The 27,089-nt window shown below is 50.8% G+C and overlaps 1 protein-coding gene across 2 annotated transcripts in view; it reads left to right on the forward strand.

Annotated features, from left to right (window-relative positions):
* ECPAS (Ecm29 proteasome adaptor and scaffold) overlaps positions 1–27,089 on the forward strand; it is a 3,148,361-nt gene that overhangs the window by 560,982 nt on the left and 2,560,290 nt on the right. For both annotated transcript variants that reach the window (XM_069630810.1, XM_069630809.1), the window contains exon 12: positions 21,792–21,841. In XM_069630810.1, the coding sequence (XP_069486911.1) occupies positions 21,792–21,841 (50 nt within the window). The remainder of the gene's footprint in view (positions 1–21,791; positions 21,842–27,089) is intronic.

The raw sequence follows: 27,089 nt of genomic DNA on the forward strand, positions 1-27,089 counted from the left end.
GTAGGGGTAATTAGATTGCCCCTGGGTCCGTTTTTCGAGGGGGCACTGTACAGTCCCCCCTCGTCGAGTTTCTGGCTGGTGGCAGTGGTTACCACGCAAAATATTCCACCGGAATATTACCTATTGGATTTTCCCATTCATTTTAAACGCACCACTTTTTGGTGCAATGTTAAAGATACCGCCAGGTTATTTATTTAATATTCTCTGGTTGGGTCTCTTTGCCAGGACTCGGTTTTAAAATGGCGTTTGTGTTCGCCTCTGTAACTCCAACCCAAGTCGAGCCCTTTGTTCCACTTTTTGGCAGGCTTCTCCACAGAAGCCTCCAAAAGTGGTGCCACTTTGTCTGGGTCTACAGGATGTGTGGGAGTGGGGTTTAGGCACCCTGGACTGAGTTGCCTCGGCAACTCAAGTCGCACTCTTGTGGGATTGGCCCAGTGGTGAGCCGCCCGGCTCACCACTTAGCATGTTTGAGTGACAGCTAGGACTGATGAATGGGGGTTTTCTGCATAAAAGCAGGGCTTTGGGGACTGGAACTTCAGAAGTCGCCACAGGACCAAAGAATCCGAAGAGGGAGAAGCTGAGTCGACCTGCAACGATGACACCACCGGTGGAGCCCTGCTGAACCGTCTCACCACTTCCCAACGACAGAGAAGATCTACAGCCCGGAGAGTCTTCTTCCTCTGAGCTGGTGGGGATAACCAGTTTGCCCTCTTTTTCGCCTTCCTGGATCGTCTCGTCATCGAATCGCCCGTGCCAAGCACCCCGGCGGCCGGATAGCCACGCTTCACCACTACCGCGAATAAAAGGGTAGTACCCTTTAACCGGGAACCACTGCGGCTGGTTTCTTCCCTGGCAGTGCAACGACCTCCAGCTTTCCTCCACGTCGATATCTCCTCTTCCCCTGGACGAAGCACTGACTTGCACCCGCTGTCAGGAACAACTGCCCCCGCTGGACCTTTCTCACCATTTCAGGTACTGAGTCCCGCCTGGTCTCCCTTGCAATAGACTGTTCAAGGTGTCCCGTAAATCCTTGACTTTCTATCCTGGGGTGACTTGGGACCTACTAACTAACTTTTCCTGACTTGAGCCAACCCCTTTTGAACTCTTTGCAACGACTCTTTAAAAGTACTATTCAACTGTGTGATCTTGGACACATTCTGCCTCGCTCTCTTCAAGAGTGGGCCTGGCCTATGACTTTCTTGCTCCACAGTAGATTCTGCCTTTTTCTGACTTGCTCTGGTTCTCCTAAAGTGTTGGCATTGTGTATGTTCCTAATTCTGCCTTTTTCGCTCCCTTTTTAATTAACTTATTGGAGTGCCATCTTAGGTTAAGCGCTCACCTCTGTCTGAAAATAAGTGCTGTTTTAACTAAGACTTGTTCAGTAAGTGATCAGGGATGTATATATATTAATAGTGACTGTATTTGAACTTGCTTGCCATATTAGTGATAGTGTATTTTACAAAGTGTTTTTAAATAAATAATTATATACTTTTATACCCAAGCTCTGGTCAGTGTTTGCTTGTACTACTGTATTTTGGTACCTATCTTGTATACTCTATATACTGTCTAACTCTTCTTGAGAGAAGTCTGGCTGCTCAGCCACAGCTACCACGTAAATCTGGGTGATAGACTGCTACCAATTGGGTTTACTGCCAACACCTGTAGTCTTAAGCCTTTTGCAGTGGTCCCTAAGGGAACTGCACAGGTTTCTGCCTAACACGAACTACCAGTCCCCGAAAACCTTGCTTCGAGTCAACGGCTTTCTATCTAAACCGATCCCCTTATGTAGGACCAGGCAGGGATGTCCCTTATCGCCCCTGCTCTTTGCTCTGGTCATGGAGCCCCTGGCCCAATGGATCTGCCTGAACCCCAGAATCAAAGGACTCCAAGAAGGCCCTTCCCAGCACAAAATAGCGCTATATGCGGATGATGTGATGCTAACCATAACGGACACCGCCCAATCGTTGAAGTCCTCCCTGGCAGAAATTCATCGCTTCGGTAGGGTGTCAGGATTCGCGATAAACTTCACGAAATCATCAGCCCTAGGGGTGAGACTGGAGCCGGAAGATAGTTTCCTTCAGAACCCTCTGCTCGATCCAACTTAGCGAAAAGTTGATTCCCTACCTAGGAGTCCAGATCACAGCCCAACCAGAAGATATCCATCAGGCAAACTTTCCGCCGTTATTCAGGACCCTGGAGGAAGACCTCGATCGCTGGCTCTCACAGGAGATCTCGCTGCTGGGCCGCATAGCGGCATGTAAGATGAACCACCTCCCACGGCTCCTTTATGCTTGCTCTGCCCTTCCGGTTGTGGCCCCCGCTCCTGTGCCTCCAGAGGAAGGTACTACGCTTTATCTGGAAAGGTAAAAAATCAAGGATCCCGATGAGAACGATGCTGAGCAGTCCGAACCTAGGAGGCCTGGGGGTCCGAGATCTCCAGAAATACCAGATAGCGGCCCAGCTAGCTCGCACTCAAGCTTGGACTATTAGCTCGAACCGGCCAAGATGGGTAGAGATTGAACAATCCTGCTTACCCCTCCCCCTCCGTTTCCTCCTACATCTTTCTCCCGCCTTACGGAGAACGTGGCAAGCCATCCTATCCTCCACCAAGAACACTCTGAAAGCATGGGAATGGACACGTAAACATGGAGGCATCTCGAGAGACCTGGGCCCATCCGCTCCAGTACTTCATAACCCGGCGTTCTCACCAGGGGCCCACCCCTCGAACTTCAAAAACTGGATCGCCGGGGGCCTCGGCTCCCTAGGTCAGCTCTTTGAGAGGAATCAACCACTCGCCTTTGAACAATGCAAGAGCACCTTTAGCTTGACGGAAGTAGACAGATTCACATATGCGCAATTACGACATTGGTGCTCCCATCCAGCAACATGCTTGGCAGCGACACGAGATCTGGACCCCACAGAGCTGACAATCGCAGATCCCCCAAACCGAGGGCGAATCTCGACGATGTACAAGCTGTTGCAGACAAACTTTCTCATCGCTAGTGCAACCTACATGAACCAATGGGAAACAGACCTAGGACACTCGATAGACATTTGGTCTCGCACTCGGTCCTCCTCCTTCTGCATCACTAATCGAGAGTGTGCTCATAAACTACTCCTAAAATGGTACTACCCACCGCTCCGATTACATCATTTCAACCAAACCTTAGACCCCCGATGTTGGCGCCAATGTGGCCTCCAGGGATCGTTCATTCATATGTGGTGGTCATGCCCAGTAATTGCAAATTTCTGGTCCCAATGCATCGCTGACATAACTAAGATAACGCTGCCTCTGGAGCCAGAACCAATTCTATTAGGAGCCCCGATCCCAGGCATATACCCTAGATCGGGCAGAGGGGCTATCCTTCTAACTCATCTGCTCCTAGCCGCTAAAATCACAGTGGCACGAACCTGGAAATCACCAGAAGGCCCCCTAATGATCCCATGGTGGCTGAAACTCTGGGACATTTTTATAGCGGAAAAGATTACAGCGGCAAACCAAGGTCTCCTTCACCGCTTCACAAACATTTGGTCACCAGTGATGGACTACGACCAGAGCTATCCAGCTCTAACATTCAAGCCACGTTCTGTAGCAAACGCTCTATTGGCCGAGAGCACAGTTATGATACATCGAGCGGAAGAGCGAGAGCTTGACGATAACTGAGGGTTAAAGTGAAGAGGTCTGGCTCGGGAGGAGGCGACTAGTGGGCTTGATAGATTGCTGAGATTTAATTGAAGTGGTTTAGTTTAACAGGAGGTTTGTTATTCACACCTTTGTTAGAAACTGTGGATAAGCCCTGATCCCCACGAGAACAAGACTCTTCGAGCGGTCTCAAACAGTCATTGATTTGTAAACGGGAGGAGAGACCGTTAACGGCATCGTCCTGCATGTGGTTGGTGCTCAGCGATGGCAAGACGGTCTTTTACGGCCAGTTGGGAGGGTTTATTTGTCAAAGCTTGCGTGCACGTTGTACTAAATACGCATCCACAGCAGCTTTAATTGACATGGAACGTTCTCGCAAATCTCTCTTCCGCCGATTCGTTGGATTTATTCAGCTTAATCGGTTGGCTACTTCCTGAACTAACTTTGCAATCCGTACGTTTAGTATGTCTCATGGGAGTGGGCAAATGATCAATGGTGGAGTCAATTAAATCCACGAAGTCCGACAAGGGAGCATAATTATTAGATTGGACACTGTGTTCGATCTTCTGGAATTAAGATCACCTTTGCTGGCATAGGTGTTATCTCAGAACTTCTTTGCACAATCGGCACAGTTTCTGGCTCTCTGACTGGCTGCACTGAGGGTGTGGGTACTATTATTACACTGTTGCTGTGTAACATGATTAGATGGTACTGTGGTTGTCAATTTACGTGAGGCCACTTTAGAATTTGGTCATGTGCGTTAAGCATGCATTTTGATAATCGGAATGGTAGAAGAGGATACACAAGACTCAACACCTGATGTAGGCCATTGTTTTTAGGACCCTCACCTATGCTGATCCAAGAATCATTAAGAATTACCACATCAGCAACCCTGTTAGTTGCACGGTTGGTGCCTGGAGGGCAATATTCAAGAAACTGGGACTGTCGACCCTGTATAATCCGTTGGTCTCCCTCTGGAACTACCCTGGTATCCCTCCGACACACGATGTCTGCCTAGGGCCAGCCTGGGAACCCGGCGACGAGATGCGCCTGGGCGATATGTTTATCGAGGGAAAGTTTGCGACCCTTCAGCCGATAACTGGGGCGTTTGGCAGGGGCCCACTTAGGGTTCTGCAATACTATCGCATGAGATTGGCCTTCCAGAAACACTGGGCGTCTTTCCCTGACGATCCCCCTACACACCCCTGCGTGCAGATGATCACGGCCCGGGGACCGCTTGAGGGTGTCCAGCCTATATGCCATAGTACAAGCACACTCACCCACGGCTAATTTGAACAGGGATAAATGGGAAAAAGATATCCAGATCCCTATAGACGATAAGACTTGGGACAGGTATTGTTCTCTTACTAAGAAGGTTTCCCTGAATGCTGGACTACGAGTGATCCAGTTCAAAATTCTTAACAGATTGCACTACACCCCGGCCAAGATAGCCAGGTTTGTTTCAGATACTCAGAGTCAATGCCCCAAATGCAAAGCGGACTACGCTGGCTCGTTCCACGTGTATTGGAGCTGCCCGGTGGTGGCTGATATACTTCATGAAATCACACAAATCCCCCCGGTGTTGACTCCACAGAAATATTTTTCGAAGGGATTGTGTCCTCCGACGTATTCCTCATCTTGGATATCTCCTTCCAGCTCTGCTGGCCTCGGCAAATTTTTTTCTCTAGAGGGCGCTGCGCGTCGACGTCCTCCGAGTCGATGTCCCTCGACAGCCGCCGTATCGACGTCGACGTCATCCTGCCTATAAAGGCCACGCGCAGCGTCCGTTGCTCAGTTCCGTTTTTCCGCGCTTACTCAGTGCCTCGGAATACCGTTGCTCAGTTCTTAGTCAGATTAATCCTATTTACCTCGAGTTATTCGATCCGTACTCGATGGCTTCCTCGTCGGAACCGACAACTCCTCGATCCGGCTTCAAGAAATGTCGAGATTGTGGGAAAAAGATGTCGTTGACCGATCCTCAGAGTTTGTCTGTGGTGTTTTGGGAGCTGAACACCATTGTTCGGAATGCGAGGACTGTATGTCCATGACAGCTAAGGGCCTGACGGAGCGTAGGGGGAAGCTGGAGAAAGGTAAGACTTTTAAAGCTTCTTCTTCGTCGACGAAGTCGAGACATTCGTCTCCTCGTCACCATTTGCGCTCCAGGTCTCGGAGTGGGTCTCATCACTCCTCGAGATCGAAGCACTTGAAGAGGAGGCGTCGAAGATCCCCTTCTCCGTCTTCCTCTTCCTCTGTTTCGCCAAAAAGAATCCCTTGCCCCACGAAACATAGTTCCAGGGCTGAATGGGAGGAATTCCGAAAAAATATGATGAGCGTCTTCGAGAAAGCGGCCTCGACCCCCTCGAAGACTGCCGAGAGCGATGCTCTGGTCGAAAGACCCGAAGGTCAAAAACGCTGCGAGTCGCAGTACCCGGCGAAGGAAACCTCTCGAGCGCGTCTCGAACCCTCGAGTAGGACTATGACCTCCAAACCTTCCTCGAAGGTTCCGTCGACGCGGATTCCGTCGAGGTCGATGTCTTCGACGCCGTTGTCGAAGGGACCTTCGACACACGGGTCTGTCGACTCGACGCCAGCTTCGACGCCAAAAAAAGTCACGGTTACCACACATCCAGTGACTATCCCCAGATCCTCGACGTCGATGGCTTTGAGATTGTCGAGTAGAATTCCAATTCTGTCGAGGTCTTCGAGGCCTCCGCCTTTGCTTTCGACGCCACGCTCGAAGCCTTCGGCGTCGACGACATCGACGTTTTCGAGGCCGATAATGACAAGTTCGGCACCCTCTGCCTTGGAAATGGGATTTACTCCCTTTATGAGTTCAGAACAATTGAAAAATATATCCTCAATTTTGGAAGAGGGTGAATTGTCTGAACAGGAAGACACATTTGAGTTACAGGGACCTGTAACCCCAGTTAGAGAGGAATTTTCCTCTGAAGAGCGCAGGTTAAAGGATCTTCATGATTCCTTACATGAGGCAAGTGGGTTAGACACTTCCCCTGAGGTGGAGTTTGCTAAGCCAGACCCAGGGGAGCATGCTGAAACCCCCTACAGAGCCTTAATGGCCAGGATCACAAAGTTCATGGGGTGGTCTGCACCTTCACAATCTTTCCAACAAGATGACCTCACGGATATTCTTGACAAAGGCCCACAGGAGGATCCTGTGGTGCCTTTTCATAAAGCTCTTCAGAGAAAGATCATGACAAACTGGGAAACCCCAGATGTAGTACCAGCAGTAAATAAAAAACTGTCTACAAAGTACAGGGTATCTTCTACAGACCCAGAGTTTTTGTCTAAACACCCATCCCCAGAAAGTCTGGTGGTACAGGCAGCATCCTCTACCGATGTCAAGACGGCTTATCCTACCGTCCCACAGGACAGGGACGATAAAAAATATGATGCTATGGCAAAGAAAGTCTTTTCAGCATGTAGCATGGCGTTAAAATCTGTTAATGCTACTTGCACCCTTGCTAGGTTCAGCCATACACTTTGGGAGTGTGCTTCTACAGCGGCTGACTGCATCCCGGAGGGAGAAGAAAGGGATGCGTTCCTGAATATTATACAGGACGGTAAAGACGCTATGTGCAAATCCCTCCAGACGGGCATTGATTCGGCTGACAGTATCAGCAGAGCAATCGCGGCAAGTACATCAACCAGGAGATTCGCTTGGTTGACAAAGTCTGTTTTTGCCCCAGATGTGCAAGCCAGGCTCTTGAACATGCCATTCGATGGCTCTTCTTTGTTCGGGAAAAAGGCGGATGACAGTTTAGAGAAACTGCAAACTTCAAAAGCAGCAGCAAAATCCCTAGGAGCTGCAATCAGTCACTCCTTTTCGTCCCACAGGAACCTCTGCGAGGGGCAAGTCCTTTCGCTTCTACTCCGCATTCGGAAGAGGTAGAGGACGACCGGCTCAAAGGGGTCAAAGAAGAACTACCCGAGGTGGACGGGGTAGATATTCAAAAGCCGCAGCAACAGCAGGTACCTCTTTACCATCTGCATCAGCCGCCCCAAAACCACTCTGAGGACTTCCCTCACAGGACACCTGTAGGAGGCAGGTTGACTCAACATCTGGCGGTATGGCAGGCTATCACGTCAGATGCTTGGGCATTGGAAACAGTTGCCCAAGGTTACTGCCTGCCTTTACTACGTATACCTCAGTCATCCACCGGGGATCAGCTCTCAGAAAGCTCCAGATCCGCTCCTCTTGCAGGAAATTTGGGACCTGCTAGAGAAAGGTGCCATAGAACCGGTACCTGTAGCGGAGAGGAACAAGGGCTGGTACTCCCCTTACTTTCTCATTCCAAAGAAAGACGGAGGACTGAGACCCATCTTCAAGACAAATTCAAGATGGTCACTCTTTCTCAGATCCTCCAGGCCCTTCAGTTCCAGGACTGGTTGATATCTCTGGACCTTCAGGACGCTTATTTCCATGTGCCTATCCATCTCAAACACAGGAAATACCTGATGTTCGCAATTGGCAACTCTCACTATCAATTTCGAGTGCTGCCATTTGGGCTGACCTCCGCCCCGAGGGTCTTCACCAAGTTAATGTCGGTAGTGGCTGCAAGTCTAAGGAGGGAAGGGATTCACGTCTACCCCTACCTGGACGATTGGTTGATCAGGGCTGTTTCTCCGGAACAAGCTCAGATCCAGCTAAATCACGTGTGCCACTTCCTTCACAGACTGGGCTTCTCCCTCAATTTAAAGAAGTCACAAATGATACCATTACAGAGACTCCAGTTCATAGGAGCGATCCTGGATACTTCCCTGGGAAAAGCCTCGCCACCAGAGGTGAGGGCTCAAGATATTCTACAGATGGTTACCAAGTTCCAGCATGCCCAACGTCTCCCAGCCTTCGACTTTTTGAGGTTGCTAGGCCTCATGGCATCCTGCATTTTCCTAGTGCCAGAGGCTCGCCTGAGAATGAGATCCCTCCAGTGGGCACTGAGGACTCAGTGGTCACAATTCTCAGGGAGAATGACAGATCTTCTTCAGGTTCCCGGCAGGGTGGCTCGAGACCTTCAGTGGTGGGCCTGTCAGGAGAACATTCTGAAAGGAGAACAGTTTTGGCAACCCTGGCCGGAGATAACAGTAGTCACGGATGCCTCACTCACGGGGTGGGAAGCCCACGCCAACGACTTGACCATCAGCGGTCGTTGGTCTCCATCGGAGTCCAGACTACACATCAACCTGTTAGAGCTGAGAGCCATCAGACTTGCGCTGAAGGCGTTCCTGCCAGCTGTACAAGGGAAGAACGTCCTGATAATGACGGACAACACGGTGGCCATGCATTACCTCAACAAAAGAGGAGGCGTAGGATCACTACCCCTGTGCAGAGAGGCGATGCAGCTCTGGTTTTGGGCAATCCAAGAAGGAACCTCTCTATCGGCAGTTCACCTAGCCGGAGAGAAGAACTTGACAGCGGACGCTCTGAGCAGGCAGAACACAGTCTCCCACGAGTGGGAGCTAGCTCAGGAAGTCCTTCAAGAGATCTTCGCCCTTTGGGGAACCCCTCAGGTAGATCTGTTCGCCACCAGCCTAAACAGGAAATGCGACCTGTTCTGCTCAAGGGAATTTCCCCCGAGAGGAGCTCTGGGAGACGCGTTCATAGTGGACTGGGAGTTTCTGCTTCTGTACGCGTTCCCACCGGTCCCTGTCATTCCTCAAATGATCAGGAGGTTGAGAAGATTCCGGCGAACCATGATCCTAATTGCCCCGGATTGGGCCAGGAGAACGTGGTACCCGGACCTTCTAGACTTGTCCATCTGCCCTCCAATTCGACTTCCACTCAGAGAGAACCTACTCTCACAGAAGGGAGGTCAGGTTCTCCATCCAGACATCAAAACCCTCAACCTTCACGCTTGGCTTCTGAAAGGCTGAGGTACAAGGATTGGGACCTCCCTGATGATGTTATGGAGGTGTTGCTTTCGGCAAGGAGGCCAGCAACAAAGTCTTTATACCGCTGCCGTTGGAACAGATTTTGCAGCTGGTGTAGAGAACAGAATATCGACCCTTTTTCATGTGGTACACCAATGGTTTTGTCCTTCCTACTATATTTGGCAAATTCAGGCCTTCAAGTTGGCACCATTAAGGGCTATCTCGCAGCGCTATCCATCTTTAAGCGTACTGCGGAAGAACCTTCCTATTTCAAATTACCCTTGGAAATACAGTTTCTAAAGGGGTTAACCAATGTTTATCCCCCAAGACCATTCCAAGTTCCCCTATGGGATTTAAACTTAGTACTAACTTTCCTGATGGGTTCACCTTTCGAACCTCTCCATTCTTGTCCGTTAAGATTCCTTACCCTTAAGACTGTTTTATTAATAGCACTTACATCTGCTAGAAGGGTGAGCGAATTACAAGCTCTTTCTTGTAAACCCCCTCACACAATATTTCACAAAGACAAAGTTGTCCTGCAAGTGAAGCCTAATTTCCTCCCAAAGGTGGTTTCTGAATTCCATATCACTCAGAAGATTACCCTACCATCTTTCTATCCTCCTCCTCACCCGGGGAAAGAGGAAGAGAGGTTACACAGGCTAGACCCTAGGAGGGCTTTAAGTTTTTACATTAGTAGACTAGCCAGGATAAGACAGGCAGACCAGCTGTTTGTAGGTTACACAGGTCACAAGCTGGGGTTACCAATAACTAAGCAGACCATTTCCAGATGGATCATTCTAGCCATTCTGGAATGTTATAAACTGGCAGGGAAAGAGCCCCCTCAAAACCTTAGGGCTCATTCGACCAGAGGTATTGCAGCTTCATCGGCCCTCAAAAGAGGCGTGCCGGTTAAAGACATATGTGCGGCCGCTACATGGTCGTCTGTCCATACCTTTACACTTTTTTACAATCTGGATTCCTCCTCCAGTCAAGAGACTAGGTTTGGAAGGGCTGTACTGCATTTTATTCATCAATAGAAGACAGCGTGAAGTCAGTACTCCCTCCTCCGATAATAGAATACTGCTATGGGAGCCTATCTAAGATGAGGAATACGTCGGAGGACACAATCCCTTCGAAGAACAAGTTACTTCTTACCTTGTAACGTTCTTTCAATGGGATGTTCCTCCGACGTATTCCTCATCGACCCTCCCATCCATCCCCGCAGTTCTACTTCCCTTGTTGTTGCAGCTTACGCTCCTTCAGGGTGATTAGTTAGTCCAGAAAGTATTATTGTGGGCTACAAAACGGAACTGAGCAACGGACGCTGCGCGCGGCCTTTATAGGCAGGATGACGTCGATACGGCGGCTGTCGAGGGACATCGACTCGGAGGACGTCGACGCGCAGCGCCCTCTAGAGAAAAATTTTTCCGAGGCCAGCAGAGCTGGAAGGAGATATCTAAGATGAGGAATACGTCGGAGGAACATCCCATCGAAAGAACGTTACAAGGTAAGAAGTAACTTGTTCATTCGGGGATATAGGAAAGTGCTCCGAAAAGATCAGAAGACTGTTTAATGTCACTTGTGCAGTGGCCAAAAAATGTATTCTGCAACAATGGAAAAATCCGGCGCCACCCACTGTGAAGCAGTTCCTCCGGGAGCTGGTGTATGTAAACGAGGCTGAAGAACAGTTTGTCCTCACACGCCCTTCGGTGTGCAGACATAAGGATATTTGGGGGCCCCTCAGAGTTTCTTTGTGATATCTCTGATGATGACAGTGATGTTTAGACTCGCCACTTCGGGACGATGCATGATATATGTGCTGCTGTTTCTATATATTACCGTACCATGTTGATTTCAATTTGTACGATGAAGCTGTAACTGTGTTTTGTGTTTTCTGGACCACTAATAAAAAAAGAGTTTAAAAAAAAAAAATTACCACATCAGGTTGCAGAGGTTTGATGGTGCAAATAATGTTCTTGAAAGTAGGCAAGGCCGAAACAAAGGAATTATTATCAAGCTGTGTAGCGGTCCCAATAGGCAGTCTATACAATCCCTCAGTTAACTTTAAATTGACATCATTTTTTTGGATGGACAGACCAAGAGGAACAGTTGAGATCCAATTTAATATTTGTTGGGTTTGTTTGTTTTGAAGTGAGCTCTTTGAGTCTAATGTTTCAACCACTGCCAATGTAATTTTGATTAAAGCCAAATTTAAGGGATTATCTGCATTGTCAGTGGGTAATCTGCGTCGAGGTGTCGGTTGCAGGAAGGAATCCGCTATGGATCGATTGGACTAGATAGTGGAGTCCATCGAACCTGGGACATTATAATTCGATATTTCTCCAGCATGGGGTCTGGCATGGATTCACATGCTCATGAATATTCCCCGTCGTCAGGCTGGGAATCCTCGGTAAAGAAAAACCCAGTATCAGTTTCGTTTCTGATCTGTCTTTCGTAGTAGTAACCAATCACTGATCTCTGCGTCATACTGACCATAGCCAATGACTGCCCTCTACCTAAGCCCCGCCTCTGGCAGCCATCTTCAGATTTTTACCGCACGTTCAAGTGTTGGGATCCTCGTGCTATTGCTCTCGAGCGTTAGTGCTATTTTTTCACGTTTTTTCTCAAAAAATGTCTCTTTTTCGGTCAAAAGAGCCTCAAGCTCCACCGGTTCTTCATCCGATCAACGGGGACCCATGTCGGATTAGTCTACGCCCCTCAAGGGTGAAGATTTCATCGAGCCACGCTTTTGGAGGACTCCAGAAGTTTCTCAGGCCCATCTCGGACATGGCCCAGGAGAAGGGAAGCTAGACGCCCGGAAAGCTGTTCAGGGCTGCCCTGGATGCCAGCTTCAGAATGTCTTTGAGGACGAACACTCCCTTTGTCTTTACTGCCTACATGAGGACAAGACGCACGTGGAGAAGGACTGTGCGTTTTGCGGCAATATGTCGGAGCGGACCATGAAGGACCGCCATCAACGTCTCGCCAACTGGCTGGAAGGGAAGATCCCGTCAGGCGAGAAGAAGAAGAAGTCCGAGCGGTCTTTTAAGACCTTTGAGGACGCCCCGGCGACGGGGGTCCAACAGAAGGCCAAGTCCGCTGGCACCGGGCTCTACGGGCGCCAGGCAGGGCGCATCCTCCCCGGCGCCATCAACCACGAGCCAACGCTCTGGCTCGGGTAAGAGGAAGGCCGAGCACCCGGCGAAGCTCCTGGAGAGACCCCGGTCGAGCTCGAAGGCCCCATCGGAGGGGGAGCGAGGTGGTGACCCTCCCCCCAAGGAGAAGGCGGTGAGCGCACCTAAGGTGGTGAAAGCCTTAATCCATCCGGCCAAGGCCTCTATCGAGACAGCCGCGGCGGCCCTGGCTCAGCCTGTGGAGGCTACACCAGTGGTGGCGACCTCGGGGCTCAGAGTCTCCCTGCCACCGCGGAGGGAGTCCTCTTTCATGCCCATCGATAGGACCCCCGTGAAACCTCCGATGGAGAAGAAAAAGGGGGGGCAGGAGGTTGTCATGGATTCGGCCTCAACCTCTGAGGAAGAGCTGATCGAAGTCTTAAGCCACGGCGTTGGCGTGGAAGAAGACCAGCCCGTCGGGAGGGACCCCGACGTAGGAGACGACGAGAACGTCGAGGGTGCCGACGGGGCTCCTGACCGCCCGTCTGACTCCCCTCAACCAGTGCCGCAAGACAACTCGGCGGCCATTTTGTTGGCTATACAGTCCTTATGCTCGGAGATAAGGACGAGACTGCCGTTACCACCAGCGGAGGAACCGCTCCCGACGGGGGACCCGGAGCCAGGCCCTTCTGGGAGCCCTCCCCCTAAGAGAAGGAGGATTCATCCTCCACCTCCTTTTCAGCCATCGCGCCCTGTTCAGCCCTCCTCCCCGTCCACGACACGTGGGGATGATACGGGGACTGACACGGCCGCGACGGGTACAGACGACGAGGTTTACGACGAGGATCTCCCGTCGTCACCTCCCACCCGGGCTTCCCCGCCCGACGAGTTTGGATCGTTTCACTCCATGATCGCCAGGGCATCCGAGCTTTTCCAGCTCTGCCCGGAAGAGAAGAGGAAGGAAGGTTTCCTTTATCAATGGCGCGAGGCCAAGAGGAAGACGGTCCTCTCTGTACCTCTACTGGACGATATTTGGGATGAGGGCCTCGCCCTCCTCAAGAACCCATCCGAGACGCCGGCTAGAAGGGATCGGTACGAGAAGAAGTACCGGGTCCCGGATGCGGCCCCCTTGTGCCTTCGGGCACAGCCGACGGCGGACTCGGTCGTCTCCGCGGCGGCCCAGAAGAAAGCGGGGGGGGGGGCGCGGCCTCTACGTCGACCTCCCCGCCGGACGGCGAGGGAAAGAAATTAGACACGATGGGACGCAGAGTCATCTCGTCTGCAGCGACGACGATTAAGGCGGCCAACGCCTTGGCTATCGTAGCCCGCTACGACAGGGAGTTGTGGTTCAAACTCGCCCCCCTGCTGGACTTCCTACCAGACGACAAGAGGGCGGAAGCCCTAGAGATCTTGCAGGAAGGAGAGGTGGCGTCGGACCACGCCATTACGATTGCGACGGACATCGCCGACACTGGATTTCGCCAGTTGGGCAACGGCGTGTGACTTAGGCGGCGTGGGTGGCTCAAGGCTACTGACTTCCGTCAGGACGTGCAGACCAGAGTCTTGGACATGCCGTTCGACGGAAACAACCTGTTTGGGAAAACAGTGGACGATTCCCTACAAGCCATCAAGACGGACACGGAGACGGCCCGTGCTCTTGGTGTTCTCCAGCAACGACGGCCGCCCTTTCGGAGCGGCGGAGGCAAACAGGGTGCCTCCAAAGGTTCCAGCGGCGGATTTTCCACCTACCGTCAAGCGGCCCGTTGGTCGTCACAGGAAGCTTACTGGGGACGAGGCAAGTCAGGCGGACCCCGCCGCCGTCGCCAAGGAGGACAAGGCGGCAAAGCCTCGTCGAAGAAGGACTGAACCGGCCGTGGGTTCGGGCCCCCACCGAAGCACCCCGGTGGGAGGCCGGCTGGCGAGCTTCGTCTGCGTGTGGGAGTCCATCTCCACCGACCGTTGGGTGCTGGACGCCCTAGCTCAGGGTCACGCGCTCGAGTTTCTAAAAAGGTGCCCGCGCGTCCCCCCTGTGGCCAGGAAAGAACATCACGTCCCTCAGCTTCTCTTGGAGGTAAAGGCGATGCTCAAGAAGGGCGCCATCGAGCTCGTCCCAAAGAGGCTTCGGGGCTCCGGAGTTTACTCAAGATACTTCCTCGTGAAGAAGAAGACGGGAGGATGGCGTCCCATCCTGGACCTACGACGACTGAACAAATTCATCAAGGCACAGAAGTTCCGGATGGTCACCCTCCAACACGTCCTGGGTCAGCTGGAGGAGGGCGACTTCCTGTCGTCGTTGGATTTGGAGGATGCCTACTTCCGTATTCCCATCCTAAAGGGACACCGAAAGTTTCTCAGGTTCGTGGTCCAAGGGCGTCACTACCAGTTCAGAGCCCTTCCCTTCGGATTGAGGTCGGCACCCAGGGTGTTCACCAAGTGCCTCGCACCGGTGGCGGCTCAGCTGCGCCGAGAGGGGATCCACGTCTATCCCTACCTGGACGACTGGCTCATCCGAGCGAAGACGAAGGAGCTCGCCGTGGAGCACACGGCAAGGACCGTCCAACTACTCATGGACCTGGGATTCTCCATAAACTACGCCAAGTCCCACCTGGTGCCCGCGCAAGTCGCACTGTTTCTGGGAGCGAAGCTCGACACAGTGTCGCTTCTGGCCTCTCTGTCGGAGGAAAGGACGAGGGCCATCTTGGACAAGGTGCAGCGGATGCTGGTCGCAGACGCGGCCAGGGTGAGGTCCATCAAGTCCCTCCTCGGAATGATGTCTTCTTGCATTTACCTCATCCGCCTGTGCAGGCTCCGGATGCGCCCGTTGCAGGAGTTCCTGGACGCGCGCTGGATCCAGACGACGGGCAGCTTCGAGGAGAGGATCACACTCCACGAGAGTTTCCTACGAGCGATCCGGTGGTGGGGCACCCGCGCACATCTGACGGCGGGCATGGACTTCCAGACCCCCGGCCACCAGGAGACAGTGACCACGGATGCCTCCCTGGAAGGGTGGGGAGCGCACACCGAAAATCTGCATGCGAGAGGCCTTTGGCTTCCGATGGAGAAGTCCCTCCATATCAACGTCCTGGAGCTCCGTGCAGTGTTTTGGGCCCTCGGGTCCTTTCTCCCGTCCCTCAAGGGCAAGGTGGTGAGGATCTTCACTGACAACACCACCACCATGTTCTACATCAGGAAGCAGGGCGGAACCAGGTCCCCAGCCCTGTCCAAGGAGGCGCAGGATCTGTGGCATTGGGCCGTCGCCCAAGAGATGTTTCTGGTGCCGTTTCATCTGGCAGGGATAAAAAACACCATCATCGACTCGCTCAGCAGAGAGCTGCGCTCGTGCCACGAGTGGGAACTACGACAGGATCTAGTGGACCGCCTCTTCCGACGGTGGGGCACACCCCAGATCGATCTGTTCGCGACGGCGACGAACTCCAAGTGCCGGAGGTTCGCCAGCAGGTTTCCCCAGCCGAGGAGCATGGGCGATGCTTTCTCGTTCCCCTGGGAGGGCCTGTTTCTATACGCGTTCCCTCCATTGCCATTGCTGATCCGGCTCATCAACCAGCTCAAGAGGTCACGGTGCAGGATGATCCCCGTCGCACCTGCGTGGCCGAGGCAGATATGGTTCCCGGACCTTCTGGACTTGTCAGCGTCCCCATCAATCAAGCTGCCAGTGGACGCAGATCTTCTCTCCAGGGAAGGAGGCGCCATCCTCCATCACGACCCGAAGTCGCTGAACTTGCAGGCCTGGCTCCTGCAGCGTTAGAGTTTGGAGGATACGACATACCGGCCGACTGCAGAGAGGTTCTTGCAAAGGCCAGGGCGTCCTCAACTCTTAAATGCTATGGACACAAATGGAAGAGGTTCTCTGTCTGGTGCCACGCACAGAAGATTAACCCTCTACGGATTACGGCTCCCCAGGTACTGCCGTACCTTCTGACGCTGGCCAAGGCTGGACTGGCGCATGCGTCCATCAAGATTCATCTTGCTGCGATCTCCCGATACACCAGAACCACGGGGCGGACGTCTTTGTGGTCTCATCGTCTGGTGAAAGAATTCATGAAGGGACTGTTCAGATCGTTCCCGCCGGTGAAGGCTCCGGCCCCGGCGTGGGAGCTCAACGTGGTGCTGACCAAGCTCATGGGACCTCTGTTCGAGCCTCTGCACTCGGCTCCGTTGAAGTTCTTGTCGTGGAAAACAGCGTTTCTTGTGGCCATCACCTCCGCACGAAGAGTGGGAGAGATCCAGGCCCTTTCCTGCAAGCCCCCGTACTTGACTTTTCACGACACGAGGGTAGTGCTCAGGATGCACCCCTCCTTCATGCCCAAGGTGCCGTCGGAATTCCACCTCAACGAACCCTTGGTGTTGCCTGTTTTCTTCCCGTCGCCTTCGTCGCCGGCCGAAAGGACTTTGCACTCGCTGGATGTGGCTAGAGCGCTGAAGTTTTACGTGGACCGCACGAAGTGTTTTCGGACGACGTCACAACTTTTTGTGAACTTTGGACCTGTCAATCAGGGGAAGGCTCTCTCAAAGGCTTCCATTTCCAGATGGCTCTCCGGCTGTATCATGTACTGTCATCGGTTGGCAAACCGACCGCTGCCTGGCCTTCCGAGAGCCCATTCCACCAGAGCGATCGCAGCTACCATGGCGTTCCTATCTGGTGTGCCCTTGCTGGACATCTGCAGGGCTGCTACGTGGAGGTCGACGCACACCTTCACGAAATTCTACTGCGTCGACCAGGATTCCAGGGAGGAGTCCAGGGTCGGCCAAGCAGTGCTGCGCAATCTGTTCGCCTAAGGTGAGCCTGGTGAGGAGGTAAGAATTGCTTAATGTTGAGTTTGATGTAATGCTTAATGTTGAGCCTTTGCCACCTCCTGTGGTTGTGCATGTGTGTACTGCTATGTATTCTTTATTCATGAGCATGTGAATCCATGCCAGACCCCATGCTGGAGAAGGAACAAGTTACTTACCTGTAACTGTTATTCTCCAGCATGGGTCTGGCATGGATTCACATGCGAACCCTCCCGCCTACCCCTCTGCGGCTCTTCACTTGGTCATACTGCCACTTCACGTGTTACCAAATCTGAAGATGGCTGCCAGAGGTGGGGCTTAGGTAGAGGGCAGTCATTGGCTGTGGTCAGTATGACTCAGAGATCAGTGATTGGTTACTACTACGAAAGACAGATCAGAAACGAAACTGATACTGATTTTTTCTTTACCGAGGATTCCCAGCCTGACGACGGGGAATATTCATGAGCATGTGAATCCATGCCAGACCCATGCTGGAGAACAACAGTTACAGGTAAGTAACTTGTTCCTTCTGGCAGACGTACTCAGCAGAGATGTCCCACTTCCCATGGTGTACGAATGGCGATTACACGAAGACATCGTCTCCAACGTTTTCACAGAATGGGGCTTCCCAGAGATCGACTTGTTCGCAACTCTGAAGAATGCTCAATGCCAAGACAACGCTTCCAGGTACCCCCAGAACCACTCCAAGGGGAACAGACTCTGACAAGATAGGGTACAAGATGCACCAGGAACCAGTCACTATGATATCGGTGGCCCCCTTGTGGGCACTGGGGCTTCCATAGCATTCATAGCAAATGTTCCCCTAGAGTCCATTTGCAAAGCGGCAACCTGGAGTTCTGTACACACCTTTACAAAATACTATTGCCTAGACACTCATTCTAGGTCTGATTCTCAGGTGGGACAAGCAGTACTAAGACATTTTTTTACTACTGTTCCTTCTCACAACCCACCTCCAACTCCGGGTACTGCTCGCTAGTCTATGCACAGCATATGATTCTAAGCAGATTACCAAGCATCAGAAGACATGTATTACTTACCGTAGAAGCATTTCTGATTATTATATCTGCTTAGATTCACATGAACCCACCCTTCCTCCCCGCTCGGATGGAAGGAACATAGACGTCTTACTACTTTCTCTCTTTTCTGTACTCACTCACAGCAGTCATAAGGCTCCCTCACAGCAGAAAAATACAATCGAAAGGGGCCTCGACGTGTGAGGGATTTTAGGTACACTACATGTCACGTAGGGATAGTGTTACAGGCACGCCCATGTCGACATCCCGTTTTGATTCTCGAAAGACAAGATGCAATACTCTGCGCTTACCATTGGATGTCGGACTATATGCACAGCATGTGAATCTAAGCAGATACAATCATCAGAAATACTTTTACGGTAAGTAATGCATGTCATACTATCAGCAGACGTGGCAAATTGTTGAAAGGGACTGCTACAATATGCCACCAGGAATGGAGGGAGTATCCGCAAAAGGGGAAAGGGGGATACTCTTTCACATCTGATGATGCCTGTCCTCACCCTTGAAGGTCGCTGCCCCTCATGCGATCCTCCCTCGCATAGCCACCCTTAGGTATCAGGTAGCGGCTGCCATCCCCTGACCACATGGGGAGAGGCTACCTCCGGGAAAGGAGTGTTCACCTCATCAGATTCATCAAAGGGGAGACAAAGGTGCAAGAGAGATGAGTCTTCCAGAAGGTGAGAATGACTTTGAGTAATGAGGAAAAGCTAAGAAAGACCTACTTGGAGCTCCAGGGCAGCACTCCATTACACAAACTCTATATAAACTGGCACTGTAAAAATAGGCACTGGCCTATGATCAAGACAAAAGTGGCGTGCAAGGGTGTCAAAGGAGTCCGACAAGGAGATGTCATGTTTGGGTTATAGACTTATTTTAAAAACACAAAACCTAACTATCATAATCTCTGAGGGGTTTCCCTGCCTCAACCTAGGAAAATAAGGAAATGTCGGAATGTCTGTCAAATGATAATCCATCTTTGTCCAAAACCATGCTTTTATCCCTTACACTTAAACCCAAAAGTAAATAACAGTGTCTTCCACCAGGAGAATGCCTCCCTTATCCTGATTTATCCTCCTCTGCTCAAAGAGCTGTCTCCGTAACTCTTTTAGATCCTGCCAAGCTTTCTTCACTTGTCCCCCAAAGGTTTCCTTGGTCCGGTCTCCTTTCCCAATGCCTTCTTGGAAAGGGATATTTTTCCCTATGAACAGTTCCCTTTATATTCGGTAAGTGGTCTTTTGACTACCACTGAGAAGAAGAGATGCTCCTCTGATGCGTTATTTATACCCTTGGTTGGAGTTTTGGTAAGTGGCTTTAGGACTGCCACTGTGGTGAGGAAACATGGATCTGTGGTACTCTGTCTTCCAACCTGGGTCAGTGGGCTTATGCCTGCCACTATGAGGAAACGTAACTCATCCTTATGACTGCCACTGTTGCGACAACCTTCTCCTTGTATGCTTGTTTCGATTCTGAGAGGGTCCCTGACCGGTCTCTGGTAGTCAGTGGGCTTATTGCTGCCAATGCAGATAGGAAAGTTCTCCTTGTATGCTTGATCCGATATTTGGTAGGGTCTCCGACCCGTCTCTGGTTGTCAGTGGGCTTATTGCTGCCACTCCGATGAGGAGATTCTTCTTGGATGCTCACTCCACTCGTCCCATTAGTTTGTTTGCTACTATTGGGCCAGGGGAGAGCCGCTTGAGCCTGCTTCTCTTCCACCCTGTTTCCCCTTCAGGTCTCGTGTACCTCCTGTTACCTTTGTTGGGACTTCGGTATGCCACTGGGGCTTCCTGGGATTGCTGCATCTCTCCGGGCTTCTCTCCTCTGCTTCCGCAGCACTGCAGCATTTCTGCGCTTTGCTGTACTGCTTGGTTCTCTTTTCCTGTTTCTTGGTCGGGTTCGCTCTTGCGGGACTCACAGAGAACTCCATCAGCTATTCACCGGCATCCTCTGCTCTTCTATTCCTCCTGTCTAGTGACAGGATTTGAAACTCCCTCTCTGGATGGTTTCCACTCCTGTTGCCTCCCCCCACTGGGTTTGACCACTTCTTTTGTCCATCGTCTCTTCTTATACATTGATGCCAGTTTGCATCCCCCAACAGCCTCTTCCGGGGGATTGTCAAATTACTTTGTTTCTTTTGACATTTGTACTTTATGCCTCCTCGGGGCCACCTTGTGCCAGTACAAGCATAGTCAGTAATCTTCATGTCTTCTGTGCTCTTCTTCGTCCTAGTACTTTGTTTTGGCTGTATCCCATCTACTACAGTAATACATTGGTCTAGTCTTAAGGAAATGGTTTTTAATGGAGGGGGCGGGGGTGCTAGAGAATGTTGGGGTGTGATGTTGTTCAACGGGCTGTACACCGGGGGTCGGAGGACACCCTCCCCATGAGGTCCTCCCACATTAAACCACCCCTAGGGTGACTACTTGGTAGTGGCCCCACCTCCATAGCCTCATGTGAAAGCGCTCCCACCTGGGGAGAGGTGACAATACCTGGTGAATCGTCACAGTGGGTGTCGGAAGCAAACCACCATCCCTTTTCACTGGGCAATGTCCCAAAGTAGCCTTTAGTTGTACTTTGCTTTTTGGAGGTAGGGAAAGAAGCTAGGTTAGAGTAGGAATCTTGAATGAGGACTTCGTTTTGTAAGCCATCCTTACGAGTACCTTTTACTTGATATTTTTTTAAAGGAGGCCTTAGACTCTGTTGCATAGCGAAAGCTTAGGCCTTTTTACATTAAAAAAAGAATAAAGGTATTAGAATATCATGCCTCCTTGTCCGTCTCCCGATTCTGACCTACCACAAGAGGTAATGAATTGTTGAAGCATAATTTGCACTCAAGGAGGCTTAGAGAATCGCCCTACGTCATCTGTGTGGATGTCATGTATACAGTGCAATTCATTACTCTCCCCCATCATGTAGTGAGCTGTAATGGCTTCCAAATAGGCAGTCTGGATATCTACTGAAGATTGTCCTCTTTGAGTCTTTCAACTTCTCAAAAGCAACAGTACTATATAGATGGGCTAAAACGGTGATGTAAACTACATTGTAATTTACTCCCATGGTGGACAGTGTAACTAAAATGGTACCGTTCTACAGAAGATATCCACGTAGTAAGTCTATTGGAACTTGTAAGCTCTTATGGCATTAATGTACTTTTATTATAGGTGGTTATATTCTTTTTTGAAAGATGCTAAAAAGGAACAGAAAACAGTTGTCGAAAACTATGTTTATTTTCAGTTTACATCTGCGGACCATGGTACTGAGAAATATATTTGTAAAGATTGTTTTTCTTCCATTTCTTTCAAGGACCCTAAATTGCTGTCTGTGGCATATTCAGCTGTTGGAAAGTTATCCAGGTAAGAAACATTTGTCTCATGTGAACAGATTACAATATTTTTCGCTAATATTTATGAGTCCAATTGTGAGCATAGTATGTGAGGTGTGCATTTCAACAAGGCCTGAATTAAAAATCTTCTTGCATTACACCAACACACTGCAGTGTACATGCTGATGTTTTTCATTGCTCTATGTTTCCTTTAATTTTTGGCCCATTTCAGCCTAACGAAACCTCGTAGCTATTTTGTGTATACCTTTTTTTATCGTAAGGAGAACAAGGCAACTACTTTGGCATCATTACAAGTAAAGGGTATTCATTTTTTGTGATTTTTGTCTCGTGCACTTTTGCATTTAATGCAAATGGCTACCAAAGGTGACTAGCCCCCCAAAATGGGTGTGCCAAGGTTCAGGAAATGCCATACATAACTCCTTTACCGGTGAAAGCTATTGCTTTCGCTGGCAACTGGGTTTTGTGTGTGTGAGTCCGAGGATGGGGCTGCGACTGTCTGGTCCCAGTCCACATCATCTGGCGCCCGAATGACTTTTTCTGAACGGATTTGAGGACTAGTGGATTCCGGAATCTTGATGAAAGGAGGGCTCCTGAGTAATTCGACTGATCGTTGGAACCAAGACTTGTAGGAAAAAGAGCAGCCTGCTGATAACCTGAGGACAACTCCTGCAGCTGAAGAGCATCGACTCTAGTAATTGGGTCGGTGATGCCCTGCTCCTATGCTTGATCTCAGAAGACCCTTGTCAGTGCTTCGTCCCTTGGACCGGTGGGATAGCCAGTCTCGAACCCTGCTTGAGGATCCACGTCTTTGAAGCCTTCTGTGGTGTCCTTGGACCACCTGGTGGACTGAGCAGGTCCCTTCCGGGCTACCTTGCTGCAACCATTGGCATCCCGAGCTGAGCTTTGGGACTTGCAAGATTTTCAGCTAATGCCATAAGTCACCTGTCCTCACATTTTAAGGCATCTCACAACAAGGGACGCTGTGCTGGGGCTGCTTCTGTGTTCACCACTGAAATATCGTCTGTCACTGCCTGACCTCTGTTGGAACAATCTCTGTAATTCTGTGAGAGGTGTGTGCGTGTGTGTGTGTGTGTGTGTGTCGTACATATATATATTTGCATTTCAAATGGATTGTGTCCTCCAATGTATTCCTCATCTTTGACACGTTGGGTCCTGCTTCGGAAAAGAAAATCATCAGAGAGCGCCCTACGTCGATGTTGTTGAGTCGATGTCCGTTGAGAATGACATCATCTGGCCTCCGTCGAGAATGACATCATCGGGTGGTGTAAGTAGCACACACGGCACCCATTGGGCTCAGTTCCATTTTTCCGCATACGTGTTTGCTTCAAGAAACTTGGCGCGCCACGTTTAAAATTGATTGCGTCGTTTCCAAATTGTGCAGTTTTTCTTCGACAAAATGTCTTTGCCCTCCACTCCGACAACCCCTCGTTCCGGGTGCAAGGAGTGTGACTCCAAAATGTGCATCACGGACCTGCATCGTTCCTGCTAAAAATGTCAGGCTATGACGGGAAAAGCCTTACGAGAACGAAAGGGGCAGTTGCAGGTAGGGAAGTTATCCAAACCCTGTAAAACCTGACCGGATCGTTCTTCAACTGTCCAGTCGAGAGACCCCTCTCCTCGACGGAAGAAAGATGAAAAACGATCAAGGTCTCGTAGTGGCACACACCATTCTTGGTCCTTGGCGAAGCGATCGAGGAGGAGGCACCACTGGTCCCATTCCTCTTTATTCTCATCAGGCGAGATTCTAGAGAAGGTAAGATGCCCCACTAAACAGTCGACGCCTGCGGAGTGGGGGAAGCATTCCGCTTAGAAATGCTAAAGATATTTGAAAAACAGCGTAAGGCTTCGTCCGTGCCTTCTATTGAAGCCGGCAGGGAGCGGTCTCAACCTAACACTCGCACACCCTCGAGCCCGGGTGTTCGGCGTGATTCACATCGAGAGCCCTCGAGGCCTCGATCGAATAAAAATCACTCGAGACATGGTGAGCATTCAAGATCATCAACGCCTTTGAAGCCTGTAGAACCCTCAAAGTCAAAACCGTCGATGGGGCACATCGATTTGTTGACGTTATCTAAGTCATCGACGCCGAAGCAGTCGACGACGAAACTGCTGGTTCTGTCAGTTCAGCCCCCAGAACCTGAGGAAACTCATAAAAAGGCTAAGACCAAAACCTGTGAGTGTTCCTGAAAAAACTTTCACTCCTCTGCCAAGAAGGATTTTTTTCAAATCCCTCTCTTCCATCTTTGAGGATGAGGAAAGATCAGATGGGGAGGATGCCCTTCTTGGGCTCCATTATGGGACCCCCAATGTGCCGGAATGCCTCATATCAGAGGAGATCCAGATGGAAGATCTTTGTGATACCTTCCATAATGCCAGTGGCATTGATACTTCTCCTGAATTGGAGTTTGGCAGACCAGAACCTGGGGAGCAAGCAGATTCCTCATACCGGCAACTGATGTCTAGAGTGGTGGAGTATCTGGGCTGGGCTAGACCCCGGTACAGTTTGTTCAGGATGATCTGACTGATATTCTAGACGAATGTCCAACTACAGATCCTAGATTACCATTCCATGTGGCTCTGCAAAAAAGGTGTGGCTAAAAATAGGGAGACCCCAAACACCAATCTGGATTTGAACAAATCCCTTACAAGGAAATATAGCCCTTCCAGTAGCGACTCCGGCTACCTGTCCCAACACCCCACTCCGGAGAGTCTGGTGTTACAGGCAGCCACAGCAACCTCGAACAAGGCAGCGTACCCTACCATCCCTCCTGATAGGGACGACAAGCGTGTGGATGGATGGGCACAGAAGTTTTTCAGCTGGGAGTATGGCCCTGAAGTCGGCCAACTCCACATGTGCCTTAGCAACATTTTTGTACACTCTGTGGGAGTGCATATCCATGTCGGCCGAGCATATTCCACAAGCGGGATGAAAGGAATGGCTTCCTGGCAATTGTTAAGGACGGCAAGGAAGCCATGTGAGAGTCCCTTCAGTATGGATTGGATACTGCAGATGGTGTCAGCAGGTCCATCGCCACGAGCACCATGATGCACAGATTTGCATGGTTGCGCAAGTCAGGTTTTGCATTGGATGTGCAGGCTTGTCTTCTCATCATGCCATTTGACGGGTCTCACCTTTTTGGCAGCAAGGCCGACGAAAGCCTTGCGAGGTTGCAGACGTCGAAGGCGACTGCCAAATCTTTAGGGGCCGCTGTTAGGCAACCTCTGCCTTTTCGTTCGGTGGGACAGCTATGGAAGGGGCGATCTTTTCGCTACTATTCCTCATTTGGAAAAGCGAGATGAATGGCCAGTCAAAGAGGCCAGCGGAAATTCCCTCGTGGTGGACAAGATAGAGGTGCCAAGCCAGCTCCAGCTGCAGCTACCTTGCCATCAGCAGCTGCAGCAACCGCTTCAAAACCACTTTGAGAGCTTGCGTCACAAATCGCGGGTGGGGGCAGACTGTCTCGGCATCACGAAGAATGGTGAGCCATTACTTCAGATGCTTGGGCTCGGGTTACTGCCTCCCATTCATAACGCAGCCTCACACCAATCCACAAGGGAAACACTCTTTGCGGATTCCAGATCCGCTCCTTGTGCAGGAAATATTAACCCTGCTAGAGAAAGGTGCTATAGAACCAGTACCTGTAGCGGAGAGGAACAAGGGTTGGTATTACCCATATTTTTTGATCCTCAAGAAAGACGGGGGACTGAGAACCATCTTGGAATTGAGATACTTGAACAAGTTCCTCAGGAAGGACAAATTCAAGATGGTCACACTTTCTCAGATCCTTCAGGCCCTCCAATTACAGGATTGGTTTGTGTCATTGGAGCTTCAGGATGCTTATTTTCATGTGCCAATCGATCTCAAGCACAGAAAATACCAGAGGTTTGCCGTTGGTGGTTTGCACTATCAGTTTTGAGTCCTGCCATTTGGGTTGACCTCTGCTGCAAGGGTCTTCACCAAACTTATGGTGGTGGTGGCAGCGCATCTCAGGAGAGGGGGGGATTCATGTCTACCCCTACATGGACGATTGGCTGACCAGGGCGTGTTCTCCCAAGCAAGCCTTGGATCATCTGAGTGACCTGCCACGCCACTCCCTTCACAGACTGGGCTTCTCCTTCAATTTCAAGAAGTCACAGATGACCCCTACCCGCAGCTCCAGTACATCAGGGCTGTATTAGACACATCCTTGGGGAAGTGCTCGCCACCCAAGGTGAGGGCGCAAGACATTCTTCTTATGGTTTCCAAATTTCTGAGTGCCCAGAATCTTCGTGCCTTCGAATTCTTGAGGTTGCTTGGCCTCATGGTATCCTGCATTTTTCTGGTGCCAGAGGCCAGCCTGAGAATGAGATCCCTTCATTGGGCTCTAAGATCTCAATGGTCCCAGTTCTCAGGAAAGATGACCGACCTACTTCAGGTTCCAAGCAGGGTCGCACAGGATCTTCTGTGGTGGACATGCAAGGACAATATTCTGAAGGGTGAACATTTTTGGCAACCATGGCCGGAGATTACAGTAGTGACGGACGCCTCACTCGCGGGTGGTGAGCCCACGCTAACAATCTGACAGTCAACGGTCGTTGGTCTCCATCGGAGTCCAAACTACACATCAACCTTTTGGAGCTGAGGGCAATCGGACTAGCACTGAAGGCCTTTCTGCTCTCTGTATGAAGAAAGAATGTCCTGATAATGACGGACAACACAATAGCCATGCATTACCTCAACAAAAGAGGTGGTGTAGGGTCACTACCACTGTGCAGAGAAGCAATGCAGCTCTGGTACTGGACAATTCAAGAAGGAATCTCCCTATCAGCAGTTCACCTAGTCTGGGAGGAGAACATGATGGCGGACGCTCTGAGCAGGCAAAGCACAGTCTCCCACAAGTGGGAACTAGTTCAGGAAGTCTTTATTTATTTAAATTCTTATTACGCGCTGCATGCCTCTAGGCCTCAGGGCGCACAAAAGACAAGACACACAACATGACCTGTAGAAAGAGAGTGAGGCCGTGGAGGGTTACTCCAGGTTGAAAAGGTGGGTCTTTATGGCTTGCTTCAACACGGAATAGTTTTGGATCTGTCGAATCCCAGCTGGTAGGGCATTCCAGGGAAGGGGACCCAGGACGTCAAGGGTGGTGCCCCCAAATTTAGCTATCTTAAATCTGGGGTGATCAGAGAGAGTAGCAGTGGAAGAACGAAGGTTTCTTCCATTGGACTTGATACTAATACGTTCAGGCAGATAGGTG

Source organism: Ambystoma mexicanum, chromosome 6q (assembly GCF_040938575.1).
Source record: "Ambystoma mexicanum isolate Mex_15411 chromosome 6q, UKY_AmexF1_1, whole genome shotgun sequence".
Classification (NCBI taxonomy): domain Eukaryota; kingdom Metazoa; phylum Chordata; class Amphibia; order Caudata; family Ambystomatidae; genus Ambystoma; species Ambystoma mexicanum.